Here is a 19,085-nt window from a genome sequence, read left to right as displayed (position 1 = left end):
AAACAGCTCCATTTTATTTTTCACCCTTTAAAATTTTTATTTATTTGTTTCTATCCAGGGTATGTGATGACAAGTCAGCACACTTTCCTGCCCTTATAATGTTGTGAAGGTGGTAACCCTAGATTAGGTGATGCAAGTTCAGACTGAATCTCTGGCTTCCAAATATGTCTGGTTTCAAGATGGCACTTCCATTTAAACAGGCTCTGTTGGCTAAAATAAAGAACTATTAGCAGAGGTGGGGGAGCAAATGTGTATTTGAAATGGCAGCAGCAACTGGGTGCGTGGAGGGTTGGAGTATGAGCTGCTAACACAGAATTTGGAAAGGGCAAGAACATAACTTTTCAGAGGCTAGTGCAAGGAAGGAAGGCATTTATACTGACACATGTGCACATTATACCACACTGTACGTCATTAAAACCACCAATGTAAGAACTGAAGTATAAATTAACAGGATGCCAAACATGGACAAACCATGCAGTCAGTTAGATACATTTATCACACTCCTTGAAGGAGCTGCATTTTAAGTTTGTGATCAACCAGTTCTCCCAATCCCTCCCAGCAGCAGGCTCATAACACATCTTCCTTGGTCTGTCACGTGCAGGTGGTGATAGGCAGGGGGTGGGATCAGGGACAAATTACATGACCTCATGCCCACACACTTGATAAGCCTTTGACCATGGTCCTGCTTAATTACATTTCCCCGAGGGATAAAATACACCAGCCTTTAAAATGGAGATTTTTCCCCCCTCCTGCTTGGCTGAAGGGGCTTTACGTTGAAGTTCATCTTCTGGACTTCATGAAGGGCTGAGGACCTCTAGTGGAGCCATGAAATAATTTTGCACCACAGAGCAAAGTTGGAGCAGATGGTTTTGGGGGGTCAATGAGAAGATGGTAAAAATGTAGGGCAGGTTTCCCATATTTTTAGAAATAAAATGTATTTTAGAAATACATTTTGAACCCTGCCTTTCCCTGTTCCACTCCCTCTTGCTGGCTTTATCTACCCTTGGTGAATTCCAAAAGCAGCAATCCAGTGCCATCATCCACAACACAGTAGGGATGTTGAAGAAATATGCAATGGATTCAAATAGCTTTGGATTTCTATGAATCTGACCTGTGGATTCTGCAGCAGACTGGCTTTTCTTGAGCCACATGGATTCTGTGGACCATTTTTAAAAACTTTTTTCGGGGGGGGGGATTGCACTGATTTGCACTTACACTAATACACATTAGTGCTAATACACACTTGTGCTAATTAATGCACATTAGTGTAAGTGGAACAAAATTTTCATACATCCATTAAAAAAACACTGATTGTCAATGAGCAGATGATGGAATGAAAGATGCCTGACAATCCGCAAAACACAGATGGAGTGGATTTAACAAAATCCATACATCCCTTTAAGACAGCACTTCCACAAGCCCCCTTGAAATGACTGGGATCCGGGCAGGGGCTCTTGCCCAGGTCCTGTTAATTTTAATGGAGTTTGCCCAGCAGAACCTCCTGACATAGGATGGTACTGGAACATCTGCCTCGGCTGTTGAGCCACGTGAACAGGAAGGAGAGGGAAATCAAGATATATTTTAAATATTTGCATTTTGTCGAAAGCAAAAACATATTAATATGGTCTACATGACAGTACTGATTAAGGCTCAGTGGTACATTTAAGGCTTTATAATATTCATAACTTCTAGTCCATTCCTAGTTAGGCGACTGCCGAAACGACGAGAGCTGCCACCCTTTTTGCTGGCCTGGCTTCCATGGCCAAACGTCTGGAGGGCACCAGGTTGGGGAAGGCTGATGATCTAGCCTGTATCTTTCTCTATTAACCATCTGTGAAGTTCTAAGAGCTTTCGAATGCTCACCCTTATCCTTCCTCTGCAGAAACCACCAATCGGAGACCATGTCCAAAGTGGTAATGGAACAAGCGTTTCCCAGTTTCAAGGCCCATGTTCATCAAGACCAAAGGTGGGCAACCTTTTTGGAGTTGGGGGCTGCACTGGGCCCTGCACCTTTCTTTGGGGGTCACATGAATGGGTGGGGCCAGGACTCCCCTCCTAAAATTGTACTTTAGCATTGTACAAACTAAAGACCATTTAATACAGGCTACCTATATATTTTAATATACAGTTGGCCATGCTGGCTGCAAGCATTACAGAGCAGTTCGAGTGGTAAAAGGGCAGCCTCTGCCTCCTGCTCACATATGCTTATTGGCGGCTTGTTAAGAGAGATGCACCTGGTCATGCTTTGCCTCAAGATGACCAGGCTAGCAAGTTTCTGTAAACTAGTAGGGAGTTTATTATTTGCACCCATGGATGGCCTGAAAGAATGAATAAATAACACAAGGGCAGGCGAAACAACACCAGTACTGATATGGGTGAAGGTGGCATTCTATTCCACAGCTACTTTAAAAAAAAGGAAAAGAAATTAGACATGGTCTTTCATTGGCAGTGCACGACGTTACCACGCATGGAGATATGGAAGAGAAACGCTATGCAACAAGTTCTGCCACCTTTATTTCTGGAAAAAACACACACACTCTCTCAACACAGTTGGATTCCCCAAAGCAGCCAACCCCACTGCATGCAGCCCCTGCTCCCTCCCCAGCTGCATGCAAGAAGAGACTCCTGGCAAAGATCTCCAGGAGCATGCAGCCTGTGAAACTATACTGTTCTTTGCTGAAGGTAAAAAGGGAATACAGTAAAAGTGGAGAAAAAGATAAAGAGAGAAAAGAACAAGTGGAAACCAAAAGGCAGCAAGAAGTTTTACGTCAGTTCCTGACAGCATCTTTTAAAGAGGGCAGTTAAACCAGTTTGAACCACCTGGCATTGCAGAGTCCAACATACAGTACCAAAATGAGGGACCACAGGGTATGACAGATTGAGGGCACAACCCTATGCATGTTTAGACAGAAAGTCCTATTACTCCCAGTATGCCCCAGCCAGCCATGATGGCTGGAGCATGCTGGAAGTTGTAGGACTTTTTCTCTCTCTCAACATGCAAAGGATTGTGCCTTTATGTTCCAATACCATGCACTGCAATGATAGTTAGGGTAACAGAAGCATATAGGAAGTGGTAACCGATGGGGTAATATTATCAGAAGATCCCCCACTATTCTAGGCTTCTGTATGTCTAGAAAATGCTAGTACCTTGAGGACAGTCCTCATTAAGAGCCTTTTATCCTCTATTTGCTTTAAAAGAAAATCTAAAAGCAGCTGCCATTCAGGGATCAAATTATTCACAGCTTACCCCCTTCCCCCCACCCCCAATCCCAGAAATTATTATAAGAATGTAACAATTGCCTTGCTGGATTATATGAAGCAGATCTCATCAAGCATTCTGCCTCCAAAAGCGATCAGACAGAGATATTTTGGCTGAAATAAGCTACAAGGGAAAAGTGGTCAATGAACTTTTAAATGTCATTTTCTGCATAGCTTGCAAAGAATGAGGTAAGGGGTGTGTGATCCCTGGATTTATCTGTAACGTTTGTCAAGGGTAATAGAGGTCATTTTTATCAATGGGATGCAACAGTGTTTTTGGTTCTTTTCTAAATGGGAATCTGAAGCTGAACAGAAAGTCAGCCATTTTTATTTCGTTTGGTTCATACTTAAACCCATTTGCAAATACGTTCACTCACTCATAAATAAATCCCCACTGAAGTCAATAGCATTTATGATGGTGAGCATGCATAGGTTACATGTACAATCCAGAGAAAGGCATGCTTGGCCCACTGGACTCCAAACCCAGAAGTGTCACTTCATGGTGAAAGATGCTTCCATAGAAATCAAAACTCCCACTGATTTAAATGGAGCTGCACTGTACCTCTAGAAGGAAAGTATTTTAGATTTAATTGTTCCAAACCCTAATTTGGAAGCATCACAAGAATGTTCCTACAGGAAACCTTATGAAGATGCACTTTTGGCAAGAGAAAAATTCTAAAGTTTTTAAAAAAAGAACACAAGGAAAACTGAATTACAAATATAAAATACTGCTGCAATTTATGTCTCCCCAACACCGTCCTGTCCAATTGCCCTTTCAGTGCTATGAGCTACTTGATAGGGACAAATATTGTTCACAGAGCAAGTAGCTTCCTGGGCCACTTGCTCCAATTGCCCTTCACAGTATCAATACATGAAAGGCAGCAAAGAGTTTTCCGTATTCATTTGCAAGACTGAATTGCCCGTTTTGACCAGGGGTAGGGTAGTCATCTCTAATTTAAAAATTTGCTTCCCCATGAACAAAATAAACCACCACTTCACAGAGTTAAATTCTCACAACATTTGCATAAATATGCTCTTACTGGAAGATGTTATTTCCATGGGATCTCTGATGTCATCACCATAAGGTATTTTGCGCTGGGTCCAGCGGGGCAGAAGTTGTGCCTATTTGTCAGCATCAAGTGCAGAACAGTATTCCTTTCAGGCAACACCTCTAAATTTCTGTACGGTAGAAGTGTTGGCAAGGAAGAGAGCACCCTAGAAAGTGCAGAGGGCCTTTCTGGTCATTGACCATCATCATGACGAAACAGCCATGTAAAGTGACCTGACTTTTCACACTTGATAGGCAGGAATTGCCCAGGTGTTATGAAAAGCAACCAGCACACTGCCACCACCCCACTCCAAATCCACAGATGACTCACATACGTGGCATGCGCTCTTCTTCATCAGAGATTTAGGAGACAATGGCCTTTAGAGTTCTAGACAGTGAGAAAATAACACACAAAGCATTTTCACTGCCCAGAAGCCTTGGGTTCCTGAGGTCTTTCCCCCCCTAAAGTGTGGCCTTCTTTCTCTCACCTGTTGAGGGTTTTGCAAATCCCAGGATTGGATCTGAAATAAACTCAGGTTTTGTAAATGAGTAAGAGGTATGTTGATCAATCCAGGGTTCCTAACACAAAGCTAGTCATAGAAAAAGCCTTTAGGACCTCTGTTGCTGATGTGTAGACACCCCAGCTCTTTACACTGAGTCACCAAGTGAACTAAGGGATTGTCCGGCTTAAAGGCCCCGTCTATTCTGGTTACTAAAAATGTAAGGGAATGAAATATGGCACGCTTCTACAGGAGCTGAATACAAGTGGCTGGCCTCTCAGACCTAGGTTTAGAAGTTGCTCCCTCATCAGAAGCATAAGAGTGGTATATGATTTGGGGTCTGGGGAATCCCCCGCCCAAACATACCATGCCATGTTGCCACAAAACGGCGAATGCACTGACTCCTTCACAATGACGGCCTTTTCATATACCACCAGAGAGACAAGAATTCTTACCAGGCCACTATGCACCTGCGCAGCAAAAAATGAAACAAAAACACAAAAATCTGTGCAGCCTAAAACCCACGCACAATAAAGTTGTGCCCAGGACCCATACTGAGCTACACCTCAGAGGTGCCTGTTTACAAACACACATCTTCCCTCCACATTACAGCGCTTGCTGCAGAGCAGCCTTCCCCAAGCTGGCACATTCCAGATGTTTTGGACTACAACTCCCAGCGTTCCTGATCATTGGCCATACTGCCTGGGTCCACTGGGAGTTGAAGTCCAAAACATCTGGAGGGCACCAGGCAGGGAAAGGCTGCCGTAGAGATACATGGTAGGCAAATGAGAAGTCTTCTTTTGCAAAATGTGTAGAGCAGCCCTAGGTTTAGCTCTACTTGTACCTGGTAAAATGGCTGAGAGAGTAGCAACAGATAGTCTGAAGGCAAGCTATCAGTTAAGCAGCCAGGGAGGCAGCAGCACAAGTAGTCCCTCTCATCGCAGGCAAGCACTGCTGCACTCTCCCCTCGAGGTCACACTCATCCTGCGGCTGGAAGACAGCCCCCTGCACTGCAGATCTGCATCAAGGCCAACAGGCAGCCCAACAGCAGGTCGTTTTTCAGAAGCAGAAGCACCGCATGTGCTGCCCTGCTGCCTTCCAAACGCGGTGGTAGATTGTACAGACACAGCTCCTGGGTCACCTCTGTAACTATCATCAACTCATGTCTAGGTGACTTGGGTGGGTGGAGCTAATAATTTAATACTGTATTCAATCAGTAGCGCCACTCAAGCCACCAACAGAAACCACAGAAATGCAAGGGCTCTCATACAGATAGAAGCCACAGGGTTTAAGAAAAACATACAAGCTAGCCTATGCGAAGCAAGACACTCACAACTCAAGAGGGAGCCCTGGCTCAGGAACAAAGCTGGCCAGGAATGGGACCTTACTTATGGCATCCACAGCTGCCTTCTGTTTAGATTAAACACTGTGCTGTCCACTTTCCTGCCGCCCTTCCTAGCTCTCCCCACCCCTGACTACCTCCCTTAAAGACTCTAGGACAGCATCAATCAACTCCTCTACCTATCTGATTAGCGCAGAGGTGGAAGGTAAGGAAAAAGAAGAGGAATCACAAACCTACCCAACCACCAAAAGCAGGCAGTGCTCCCTTCCCTTTGCTGTTCACTGAAACATTCTACTGGAAGTCACATTCCGTCTGGACCCAAGGGCCTTCCTCACCTTATAAGGCACAGGATGTGGAAGAGGAAACCATGATTCCCTCTTTGTCCCTGAATTGCTGACCTTCCTCCCCATCACCTCTACTCAATCAAAGAAGAGCCCTTTCTTAAGAATCATCATTATCAAAACCTCCCTGAGGGTATACAACAACCTCCCCCAACCTGGGGCCTTCCAGATGTGTTGGACTACAATCTGGCTGGGGGATTATGGGAGTCATGGTTCAACACATCTGGAGGGCCCCAGGTTGGGGAAGGCTGGCATACAAGCACCTCCAGATCTTCCTTCTGAGCAAAGTGCGTCAACCACCTGTACCCTCAACAGAACATGACTAGCTTAAAGTTCAGGACAGGACCCAGGTCCTATCAGCTCCACAAGAAGGAGGATAGGAGTGAGCTACCCTGGCAGGCATGGCCTAGCTAGTGGTACAAACAGCCTGCAATGGATGGCAGCTGCCACAGCTCATTGGTGGGACAGCAGCATCCCTGGGCTTCGGCTTTTGAGCCTACGGAAGCTTCTTCCCAAAGGAACAAGCAGAATTAAGGCCTGACTCGCTTCACCTCCACCTTAACGAGCTGGCAAAGACCAGGGCCTCCCAGGCTCGCACTTGCTCAGCTCAAGGCACTTTTTGCACCCTCTTGGCTCTTCTCGGGGCTTTGTACAAGATGTGCTGCAGAACAGCAACCCAACCAAGCGTTGCATCCTAGGCCTCTGCATGCGGCTGCCAGTCTGGCTCTTGCCGAGAGTTTCAGCCCCAAAGAGCGGCCTTAGCAGGAACCAGGAGAACCCACCAGGTGCACGAAGGCCACAAAACCTGGAACTTTTTCCTTCTTGCGTGGTAATCCCTATCAACTGGGAGGAGGGGCCGGAGGAAGGGAGAGAGGGAATTTTGAGCCCAAGCATCCAGGATGGATAGTCCACAGTACTGATACATGCAGTTCATTTGTGGTTCGCATCCTTCATCCCAAAGATGCAAGCTGAGTCCAAGCCTCCACCTCTGGCACAAAACCACTCTTTGTGTGCAGGTGAACTGACCGCTCTGTAGCCATTTGCCAGGCTGTGGGAGGGTCAGTTTCTGTTTGAAGAATGGCCCTCATACGCTTCCGAGGGATTTCATTCCCATCATCACAACCAACTTGAAAAAACCCAGAAATAAAAAGCAGGACAACAGCTTCGAGAAGGATGCTGACTGACACACAGAGTCAATAAATAAAAAGTCACTCCTCAAGTCATGCTGCGGGAACAGCACCTCAAGGGAACCAATCCCTTTGCAACAGCTCCCGCTGGCCCGACCCCCAATTTGGGGAAAGGACGGCCACAATTAGTAAAGCCTCAGTGTTAAAAATGAAACATTCACATGGTTGCAGCGGCTGAGAAAAACATTAAAGGGAGCCAGCTCCTGCCCTCCCAGGGCAAGTTATCCACTCAGCAGCAACCTCAGGGCAGGGGGTAGCCCCGTTTGTCTTGCCCCTGTTCCCAGGTCTTTCGGAGAAAAGAGCAGCACGCAGATCCCACAGAGCTCCATGGCTTCCTGTGCCCCTCCTCCCAGCAGGGTGGGAAGGTGATGCCGACAACACTCCAAGCCCTGCTTCACGTTTGTTCCGCTGCTGCTGCTGCTATGGCTCCCACAGCCTCGTCCTTGGCTGGGGGCTCCATGTAGATTGGGATGACTGCAGAAGGTTTCTTGGTTCTAGGAGAAAAATGAGAGAAGAGCAGATGAGCAGGAGCCACAGATACAGACAAGGGAAGGGAAAGCTAAAAGCACAGGCCAGTAGCAGCCGGATGGATGGAGAAAAAAAACAGCGAACTGCCTCATACCAGGTCAGCCTAGTTGTCTATCTGATCTGGGCTGTTGAACCTTTTTCAGTCAGAGAGCCAAATTCATTTCTGGAGAACCTCTTGGGAGCCACATTCCAGTGGTGTGCGAGGCCGAGAGGCTTTAGAACGGGGAAAGGACGGTGCAAAAACGAGGAAACCAAATGATTGGCAGGGGAAAGAGGTTAGGGGTGTGGCCATCTGGCAAACCTAGGAGGGCCAAACTGGGACCCCAGGTGGGCCAGATTTGGCCCCCTGGCCTGAGGTTCTACACCCCTGATCTAACCCAATACTATCTGGCAGCAGCTCTACACCATCTCCGGCAGATGTCCTTCATATCACCTGCTACCCAGGTCTTTTAGCTGGGGGCTGAACGTAGGATCTTCTAAATGCAAAGCATGTGCTCCACCACCAAGCTATGGCCCCTTCCCTAAACAATGCACAATCCCTAGACTGGAGGTCTGTGTTTCCATAGATGCTTCATGAATACAAACTTCACCCCTCTCCACTCATCCATGGTCAGGTCATCTGCTTGCCCTGGCGGGTGCCTCCCATCTCTCCTCAGCTGCCTTCTGCCAGGCTCAGCTATGTTCTTCAAGATGGCTCTCAAGATGGTTCTATCACCACAGCCATCTCCTTCCTGGTTTAACTGCTTCCAAGCACCAAGATCTCGATGTCCACAGCCATCTCCCAGGTAGCCAAACAACTAAACAACCATCATGAAGAATTACAGTTCCTTGTATAGCACTCTTGCCAAGTAAGAACCTCTTGCCATGTTCTCCATGACACCCATTTTGTTAAGGGGGAGGGAAATAGGCACAAGGTATCCGAAGAGGGTTGAGCTTGGCAAACAGACCAAGGCTCAACTAGTCATTTGGGGATATTCCTCCCTCTGGATCAAACAACAACAATCTGATTTGACAGCTAGCTGAAGAAACACTGGAGTAATACCAGGAGAGAAGGTGTCCCCAGTTGGCAGCTTGTCAGTAACAGAATCTGATGGGAACAGGCAAGCTTTATGCAGCTATAGGGGATGGGTTTTCTCATGAAGGACACTTACGAATATGGAGAGGCAGGGACTCCTACGACCAAGAAGTGGTTCTTCTTCCGAAAGAGCCGCCATAGTCCTTTGTGATTCCCACGGACATCCAGATCCCAGATGTGGAGGCACTAAGAACAGGGGAGAAAGGACAGTTTGCAAGCAACATGCCAGCAAGACTGGATCAACCATGGCACTGAAGCTCTAGAATCTAAGCAGACTGGGTCCCCTTCAAGTTGCTTTCTGCATTGGCTTTGAATTCAGGTATAGCCTAGCACTAAAGCAGAGATGGGCAAGTTGTGGCCCGCCAGATTTTTTGGCCTACAACTCCCATCAGCCCTAGCCAGCATAGCTAATGGTGAGGGATCATGGGAGTTGTAGGCCAAAACATCGGAAAGGCAACAGGTTGCCCACCTATGTACTACAGCAACTCCCCCCACCCCTCCAGCCTACATCATGGGCCGGGCCGGAAGAAATGCTGGAAGGTACCTTGGCAAGCTGAGTCCATGTGGTGAAATCTGCTTCCTGCTCCATCTTGATGTACATCACATAGGTCTTCCCTTCAGTGTCTGGCACAAAGGAATCCTCACAGGGGTTCTTGCTGTGATCCAGAACCTCTGCCTCACTGGAGGAATGGAAATAAGTCAGAGACAGTGAGGGCAGGCAAAAGAGAGAAGAAATAAAAAACTCACATGTACGACACACACACAAACACATAGGCAAGTTTTTTTTTATATTTTTAAGTGCCTCAAAAATCTAATTGTACAAAAAAATAATAGTGTAAGATATAAGATACTTGTAGAGCGGGGGGGCCGGCGGGCTACGTTTCCCTATTGTTCAAAGGTGGCAGCAGACTATTAAGACTGTCAAGGTCATCTCAATCTTCTTTTGAACATCCCCCTGACCCCAAAATAAGCAACTGATGAGAAATCTCCAGTATTTGATCATTTCAGTCCAAAACCTCTGTACACTTATCATGGCATCTAAGAAAACCCACCTGGCCACCAATTTCAGAGATCAAATTTCAATGCTGTGAAACAAATCTGTCAGGCTTCTAGTCACCGATGATTGCTTTTCTTCTTACATGTTGCAGCATATTCATAAGGTTCCAGACTTTTGACAAATGGCAACATGGTTTTTGTAGCCACAATGCACTGGCAAGACTCATGTATGAAGACAATGACAGCAGACACAGCCTGCCATGGATCTACACAGCATTCCAGAAGCGTTCGTCTAGAGCCCAGGACAGTTCCTGCTCCCTTTAAGCCTTTGCAAAATTGCATCCCTTATCATCTGCAAGTGCTTGATTTCCTAACATGCAAGTTACCTGAGCAGCTGATGGATTTCAATCTCATACGCATCTTTCTTTAAGCTGGGCAGTGGAAACAGCAAGAGAGAAAGTCAGTCAGACGGATGTGAGAGAGAGAGCGAGAGAGCGCTGCTTTACACCTTGCAGACAGGCAGGCAGGTGTTTGTGCGCATGTGTGAGAAGGAATGTTAACTGCCTGCTGGAGTATTCATTCATTACATTTCTATACCGCCTAATAGCTGAAGCTCTATAGTAGCTAGAAGATGGATTTTCCCTATACATTCTCTGGATAAGCCCCAACTACTTGTATGTGAGGATAGTCAGTCAGATGTAGGATGACAGCCAGCCTCAGAAGCTGCATGGACAGGCCTCTCTTCCCTCCCTCCTAAATTAAAGAGGGATGCAGAGGATACTGTATCCTTGCTAGTGGAGAAGTAGAAAAAAGGTACACATTTCTTCTAAGGGGAGAGTAATCCTATGGCTGCTAGACAGTGTCTACATGGCCATAGGATTTTTTTGGTTTCTGGGAACCGAGCTCAGAGCGAGGGTTCTTGAGCTCGGTTCTCAGAACTCGCGTTTCTCTCCCCCTCCCCCTTGTAGGCGGCATGGTTCTTCCCCATCTCTGCGCTCATAACTGCAGCGCAGAGTGGGTGAAAAGAGGGCATTCCCAGGGATGGGGAGGAGACCGCGGTAGACCCTCCTGCTCTGATGTCCCCAGCGAGAGAGCCAAATCAGCTGTCTAGCTGCAAATGCAGGGTGGCTGGAATGCAGAGGAGAGAATCCCCTCCTTGTTTCGCCTGCCCTGCATTGGACAGTCAGCTGCCTCTGAGTTTGGAGGTGGCAACTATCCTGATAGGACTGTGCCCTTATTGACTCATAAAACGTATATACCATCTTTCTACCACTCTTCACCAGCTGTGATTATTAATATCGCCCCCTCCCTGCCCATGTGTCATCTTCACTTTTAGGGGGCTCTGGTGTGGCTAAGTGAGCAGGCCTGGGCTGGAGAAGTGGCTGAACAAGAAAGCCATATGTCTGGGTCAGAACAAGTCAGGTGTTGCCCTGGGATGTACTGCTTGCTCTACAGAGTTGCACATATTGCACTCACCTCTCCACATTTTTAAGCTGTACGTTGGGAACAGTGTTGAACTTGTGCTTTTTGAAATAGGCTTCCTAGAAAAATGTAAGGAGAGTATCTTCAGGGATCATCATTCATTTCTGCCTACATTTAACCCAACCTTCCACTCATCCCGAAAGCACAGTAGGGAGATAATCTGGGTTTATGTATACAAAAACAGCTACGAAGACTGCAGAGAAAATACTCCCCCATATTGAACAATGGCAGCTGAACAATTTGATTTGCTGCATGGCCATGGCCACCAGAAGAGTGTCATTTAAAGTACTCCCCACATGGCAGTCACTGGGTATCATAGAATAGTAGAATCATAGAACAGTAGGGTTGGAAGGGGCCTACAAGACCACTGAGTCCAACCCCAGTGCTTAGTGAATATCCCATTGGGGTTAGTTTATAAGTGTCAAATTAAAAATCAGAACTAGTGCACAAATCATCGTAAGAACAGATGACTTGGTTTGCTGGGTCAGACCAAAGTTGATCTAGCATAGACCTCTGTTTCCTAAAGCACCTACCCAGACTCCTCTGGGTGCTCACAAGGCAGACATGAAGATGACTGGCCTTTCTTGGAGGTATACTTCACCTGTACATGGAGGTTGCATTTACTTAATTCTAGTGCATGAATGCTTGCCTAGTTACATGGAAGGTTAATATGCACAGATTTAAAGCATGTAGCTTGTTCCTTCAAGCTTACATTGCGATTGGGAAACTTGGGGTTTCCTGGAAAGCAAGGAGGCATGAGGAACTGAACAGCCTGACCATGCATCTCATCCAGTCATGTTCTCTCCAAAAACACACAGCTTATGACCTCCATGAGAAAAGTCAAAAGAGGATGCTGAGAGACCATAATTAACAGATCCAGAAGCAGAAGGGAGGGAGCAAAATTTGTTAGGCGGAAGGGCTGGTGCTTGCTGCTTTTGCGTTTGGGTTTGTATGGGCCACTCACATGGAAGTAGCCATTCATGTTGAGACCAACAATGCCGAAGTGGTATGAACGCGATACGTCAGGGATGAGGCATTCGCGGCCTTTCCGCTGCTCTGGCATTCGCATCCACATGTCCCAGTCCCAGAGCTGAGGGGAGAAAGCACAGAAGAGTGGAGTCCGAGGTGAGAAGTAGTAGCCTACCTTGCTGCAGACCACAGGGGCATTCATGCTGCTTGAACCCCACTGGAGCAAAAATGATCCAAACCAAAACCTCAGAGGTAGACTCTGTTGGTTCTTTCCCCATTTTGAAAATGAGTTGAGACCAAGCTGTTCTAAGGGCCAAAAGCATGCCATTCCTACTCACACATTTTGCTTCCTAAATATGAAGTGGGGAAAGGTGGTCAGAGTTCCTCCCCTCTTCGCCAGCACTTTCCCATCCACCTTTCCTTTGGTGTTCGTTTGTAGTGTGCCTGAATATATCCACCACAAATGGGCAACAGCTGGGCTGGGCCTGGCTGCCGGTTCTAAAAACTAATACTTTAGGAGGGTAAGTAGGCAGTGTGCAGGGCTGATATTCTCTCAAAACCCAGAATATATGGTTCCTGCCCTGGTTCCCAAAATGGGCATCCCCTCTTCCTTTGGCTCACCCCTGTCCCCCCAACCACCAATTGTTTACTGGGACACTGACCTTCTCTGGTGTTGGCCATTTGGGCTCCAACTCATCCTTGTAGAGAGTCTTCCTCAGCACCCAGCCCAGGCCTGGCATGGTCTCCACACGATACAAGAGTGAAGGGTCCTCAGCTGTATGCTCATAGCCCTAATTGCCCAGAAGAAACATTTAAGAAATCTTCTCAAACAGGAGGCATATCATGAAGTCCTTCATCCTAATTTGGGGTGGGGTGTGTGTGGAGGGACAGAATTCTGAACAGAGACAGAACAAGAGGGTGATGAAGGAAAAGCAAGAGGTAGCTTATGCACAGGGAAGGGTAACAATCAGCCAAAACAGATTCTCACCTGGTCATTCCAGGCAGAGATACAGTACAGGCTGTCATCCTCCTCCAGCAAATAGATGGCCTGGCTTAGGAAGCTAAAAGGGAAAAACAGTTAGAAGGAACGTTGTTTATGCCTGGCCTTGCCCAACATGGTGTCCTCCAGATGTTTTGGACTTCCAACTCCCATCAGCCCCAGCCAACATAGTCAATGGTCAGGAATGCTGGGAACTGTAGTCCAAAACATCTGGAGTGCACCAGGCTGGGGAAGGCTGGTTTAAGCCAACCTTGGTTAGGCTGATGAGAGTGATGTTGTGATCAGTGATCAATCTAAGATCGGTGGCACTATTTTGCAAAAGCATTGCACACGGAACGAAGTCAAGATTTGCAAGTCAGCCAAGCAAGGGTCAAATCCAATGTCGTGAATGGATCCAAAATGAAGCTAGGCACATGGCCAGGTGGACAGTCTACATGACCTGAATCAATACTCAGCTTAGGCATAAGGGTATTGTTTTTTATTATAAATATATACCTTACCCATCAATGTAAAAACATTTTTGGGGTGGCTTACATAGAGCTGGTTTGAGATAGGAACATAGGGAGCTGCCTTATACCGAGTCAGACCGTTGGTCCATCTAGCCCAGTACCGTCGACACTGACTGGCTGCAGCTCTCCAGGGTTTCAGGCAGGAGCTTTTCCAGCCCTACTTAGATATGCTGGGGATTGAACTTGGAACCTTCTGCATGCAAAACATGCGCTCTACCGCTAAGCTATGGCCTTTCCCGGAAGTTATTTTGCTGCCTGATTTTCTGCCCTCTAAAATTCCTTCTAATAAACTGGCTTGAGGAACCCTCATCTCATAGTCACACTCCTTTCAATGGCATTATGTTCTCAGAGTCAGTGGCAGTGTGTTGCCCAGAAGTCAGTTTGGTCATAGTGAGCAGAGATGACAGGACCCAGCTAGGGCTCCTTGTTCACAAGACAAAATGGGATCGGGGAGAGGCTGGGCTTAGGATAATGGGCTCAGCTAATACCTGAAAAAATCGATGGAGATGTCCAGGTCTTCTTCCAGGACCACAGCAAATTTGGCATCCTACAAAGAGGCAGAGCAAAAGGAAGGGAGCAATGTGAGCAAGACCAGTGAGATCCAAAGTTTAGAGGCAATCATCGAAGTGATGTGGGGATTCTCGGGAATCAGACGGTCCTAGCAACCGTTGTATTTCAGCTCAGAACTTGATCAAGGCATGAGGATATCATTTTTCCAGCACCATATAATTATAAGTTTCTAAAAGCCTTTTAATATCAGCTGTCACTGCTGTATTTAACAAAAAAGGGCCTTCGCAACTTCAGGCTCCAGATAGATGATCATTAGCATAATTACTTCTGCTAGCAGAACGTGCTCCCCAGTGCTTTCAGAGAAGAACACAATAAAAAATCAGGTTCCAAGTCTGAGTGAATAGTGCTGAGAACAGACAAGGAAGAAGGGGGGGCACTACATACCGGATGCAAGTTGAATGTTGCGGTCAGACTGGCCTTGTAGTGCTGTGAAGAAGGGAAAAATGCCATCTCTTAGAAAGGTTGGGGCAATCCTCAGAAATGGGTTTGTTCCCACCAGATCAATGACTGGGCTACTGAAGTATTACTTCACAGAGCATGCAAGTCATACACCCTTGTCCCCATCTAGAATAGTAACCTGCAAAAAGAGCAGGTTGTCATCATCACACTTAGGCATAGCAGTAGGAGTTTGTGCGATTTGCATCTAGGGTCTTACTAGGTTGACAGTTCGAGTCCAGGGACACAGAAGCAGGGACATCATTGGAGAGCAGAGACATGCACGCTCGAGTCAGAGATAGAGCTGCTTCGCTGTTCTTAAGCGTGGTTCTTTAGGTCAGCTAGTAGAACATCCCCAGATCTCCTGGACTGCATCCCCAAGCCCTGCTCCCCGGAGGAATCCCTGCTGTTATCTCTGACCAGTGATAAGAGATAACAGCAGGGGTGCAGGCAGTGCGGGACTCGGATGACTGAGACATCTGCGTGCTGTGCGTCGCCACGAAGACGCGTGCTGTGTGAAGCTGGGAGGTCACCCACACTGTGCCTTCTCCCGTAGGGGTGGAGACGGCACAGGCAAAGTGTCTCCGGCTTGGGTGGTAACTGCAGTACTCCTCCAGCCTGGGTTGGGCAACTTTGCCTGTGTTGCACCTTCTCTCATTGTGCTTTGGCTGGGGACCGATTGGCAGGGCCAGCCCCACCATTAGGCAGAGTAAAGCAGTCGCCTCAGGCGGCAAATGCTGTGAAGGGCAGCAAGGTGTTGGAGGAGAAATCTGTGTGCCATGCAACCTGCCCTGCACCCCCTAATGTAGCCTCCTGCTTTCATGTGCAGTGGAAGATGCGGTCCTGTCATCAGTGCTGAAGGCAAATTCATCTGCCAGTCCAGTCAGCTTTTGAACATAGAATGGGAGAGGGGGCCACCTTGTTCTTCATCTCAGGCAGCAAAATGTCTTGGGCTGGCTCTGCTGGTGGGGTGTCACTGAGCTCCCCATCCCAAAAGCATTCACCACCCCTGAGTTAGATAAATGGACCCTTTGTCAGCAGGATGGGGAGGCAGGGGAAGGGGCTGAAGCCAGCAAGTGTACTGACAAGAAAACAGAGCCAAAAGAGCAGCGAATAACTGGCAAACACAGAGCTGCATCTTCAGGAATTCCTCCTTGGTGGAGCCCTTTTCCCTTCTGGTCTCCTCCTTCAAGGGCCAACTACAAAGGTGGAGAGCCTGGGGACTCCAATCCAGCCCACTCTGAAGAAGAAAGCTTACCTTGTTTCATGAGTCACTGTTGTTTGCCTTTAATGACAGCTATCCTGGAGGCTTGTGCCTCGGTGCCGTTAAACTGCCTTATTGCTCACTTGTAAATACATTGAAAGCAAAGCACTTGTCTATGCTCTCTCTGTCTCTGCAGGATGGCTGGGTAGAGTTCCAGACACACACCTTGCAACTGCTGCCGCCACAACGCAATGGCAGGATTTGCAAGGGGTGAAGAGAACACGGACCGCTCACCTGGGCAACTCTGGCATTTCTAATGCTGATGGGGGCGTGCTGGATTCCCTTTAGGCCAAATAATTCCACCACATCCATTGGCTCCTGGAAAGAAAAGATGACATGTACAGTTATATATATTGTATGTGATATATTTACACTTTTTGGCCACCGCCAACCCATTAGCGGTCTTCGAAGAACATGACCATGGACTTCCGATATTTAAAAAAATGCTGTCAAAGTTTATGGATAACAACTGTTCTTCATTGCTACTGAGGTAAAAGAAAAGGTGAGGGTTTAAAGTGGAAGATAATTGCCCAATATTTCACCTGATTGTATCTAAATGTAAGAATAACAGAATAGCAAACAAGCTGCCTAGAGATGAGAGAGACATTAGGCTGGTTTGCGAGATCACTGCAGCCCACTGTGACTTATTTAAACTCCAGTAGGTTGCAGTGCATACGGGTGGCCATTTTGAATATTTAACCCCTGTGGGAGGTTGCCATGGTTGCCATCTGAACCCAGGCAGCAGGGGCTGTTTGAGGGTTGAGCAACCCTCCAATAACCCTACAACAGACCATGGGTTATTTAACCCACAAACAACCCTTGCTATACAGGTTCAGATGACACAAGACATGGCTGGGAGTTGAATAGGCAACCTGGTGCCCACGAGTGCCACAGCTCATCATGGCTTAAATAAGCCATGGTGGGCTACAGTGATCATGCAAACCAGGTCACTGAATCTCTTACTTGAGACTGAGAAGATACTGAGCAACTAGCTGCTGAGGGTAGTTTAAGATATGGGAAGGAGGGCTATGAGGCTGCTGAGAGTCATTTATGACTCAGTTGTCTCACTGGATTTCCAGTCATAAATCTGCTCAGTAGGCCTACGGGTGCAAGTAGGACAGTGGAATAAGCCACAGAGATGCACTGCAGACCGCCCATTCAGCCATCTCAGACCTTTGGGTGGAGGACAGGTGGATGCTTGAATTGTAATAGTCCATTTTAACCTACTACAAATTTTGCAAGTGGATACTTCTGTTCTACGTGCAATAAATTGCATTGTAGCTCATGGGGCTGGAATTAATTTCTTTGAGCTCGATTGCTCAGATCATTTAATCCTCATTCTAGCATGTGTGACTTCGCACACTCACTGAATATTAGTCATCTTTTACAAGGGGCTCAAATCCCAACTTCTGTACACATGGCCTGTTGCGTGTGTTTAAAGCAAGTCAATAATCAACAAGTGTTGTACAGCTACAGGATACACTCGAGTCTAGTGTAGTTCTTAGTCACACTGAGATTCTTGACACTTCTGATCTTAAGTTAATGTTGATCATCATGATCCTCTTTACCTCCCCGCAGCCTCCCAAACTGATATCCAAGAAAGAATTAGAAAGACTGAGTAAATGTTCACTGCGTGTGTGATTGTATGGAAGAAGGTGAAATTAGATAAGAACAACAGATCAGCCCTCTTCAGGCAGTCAACAATCGTACTTGAGGGCAGATGGGGGGACAGAGCCTCCAGCCCCTCCCCTCCAGCCACAACCTCCCCATGTTTTGTACACCTCTACATGATAGGTACATGACAGGGGCCTACAAAATTAAGCATGGTGTGAGACTGTGGATAGGGAGACATTTTTCTCCCTCTCTCAAAATACTAGAACCCAGGGTCATCCCATGGAGCTGATTGGCGGGAGATTCAGGAGAGATAAAAAGTACCTCTTCACACAGCACATAATCAAACTGGAATTTGCTACCACAAGATGTAGTGATGGCCACCAATTTGGATGGCTTTAAAAGGGGTTACACAAATCCCTGGAGGAGAAGGCTATCGATGGCTACTAGTCCTGATGGCTATGTGCTACGTCCAGTGTCAGAGGCAGTATGCCTATGTATACTAGTTGCTGGGGAACACTAAAAAAAGAGGAGGGTGCTGTTGCGCTCATGCCCTCCTTGTGGGTTCCCAATCGACAGCTAGGTGGCCACTGTGTAAACAGAATGCTGGACTAGATGGACCCTTGATCTGATCCAGCATGGAGCTTCTTATGTTCTTAATGGAGAAATTCTGCAGTGAGGATGACCACAGTTGCAGTACTCAGTGGGACTGGGAGCCCCTGGCAATCAGGGATCCTGATCCCATGGAGGATTGCAACTGCATTTGTCCTCACTGCGGACCTGCCTCATCAACACCGTGAGGTCAAGGCTGGGGCGGGCGGGCTGGAGCCTGCTTCCCCACTCCAGAACAGCCAAGGTTTCCAAACAGGGCAGCCCCACCACAAGCTTTAGAATTTTATTTTCCCAGGCATTTTAGCATTTTAGCTTTCTAAACTTTTAGCTTTGCTGTTTTAAATCTGTATTTTAAACT

The 19,085-nt window shown here is 47.1% G+C and overlaps 1 protein-coding gene across 8 annotated transcripts in view; it reads right to left on the bottom strand.

Moving 5' to 3' along the window:
* Positions 1–352: 352 nt before the first annotated feature.
* The window catches only part of POMGNT1 (protein O-linked mannose N-acetylglucosaminyltransferase 1 (beta 1,2-)), a 40,967-nt gene continuing 22,234 nt past the window's right edge, over positions 353–19,085 (bottom strand). For all 8 annotated transcript variants that reach the window (XM_084852619.1, XM_084852624.1, XM_084852622.1 and 5 more), the window contains 11 exons: positions 16,739–16,822; positions 15,190–15,231; positions 14,724–14,782; positions 13,715–13,787; positions 13,389–13,517; positions 12,722–12,847; positions 11,752–11,816; positions 10,662–10,706; positions 9,824–9,959; positions 9,356–9,465; positions 353–8,170 (listed from right to left, as the gene is read on the bottom strand). In XM_084852619.1, the coding sequence (XP_084708745.1) occupies positions 8,071–8,170; positions 9,356–9,465; positions 9,824–9,959; positions 10,662–10,706; positions 11,752–11,816; positions 12,722–12,847; positions 13,389–13,517; positions 13,715–13,787; positions 14,724–14,782; positions 15,190–15,231; positions 16,739–16,822 (969 nt within the window). In that variant the 3' untranslated portion in view covers positions 353–8,070. The remainder of the gene's footprint in view (positions 8,171–9,355; positions 9,466–9,823; positions 9,960–10,661; positions 10,707–11,751; positions 11,817–12,721; positions 12,848–13,388; positions 13,518–13,714; positions 13,788–14,723; positions 14,783–15,189; positions 15,232–16,738; positions 16,823–19,085) is intronic.

This window comes from Heloderma suspectum, chromosome 4 (genome assembly GCF_057233095.1).
Source record: "Heloderma suspectum isolate Gila_16-S chromosome 4, 16-S_ref, whole genome shotgun sequence".
Lineage (NCBI taxonomy): Eukaryota > Metazoa > Chordata > Lepidosauria > Squamata > Helodermatidae > Heloderma > Heloderma suspectum.
The sequence above is the reverse complement of the archived record's forward strand: the minus strand, read 5'-3'. Positions and strand labels throughout refer to the sequence as shown.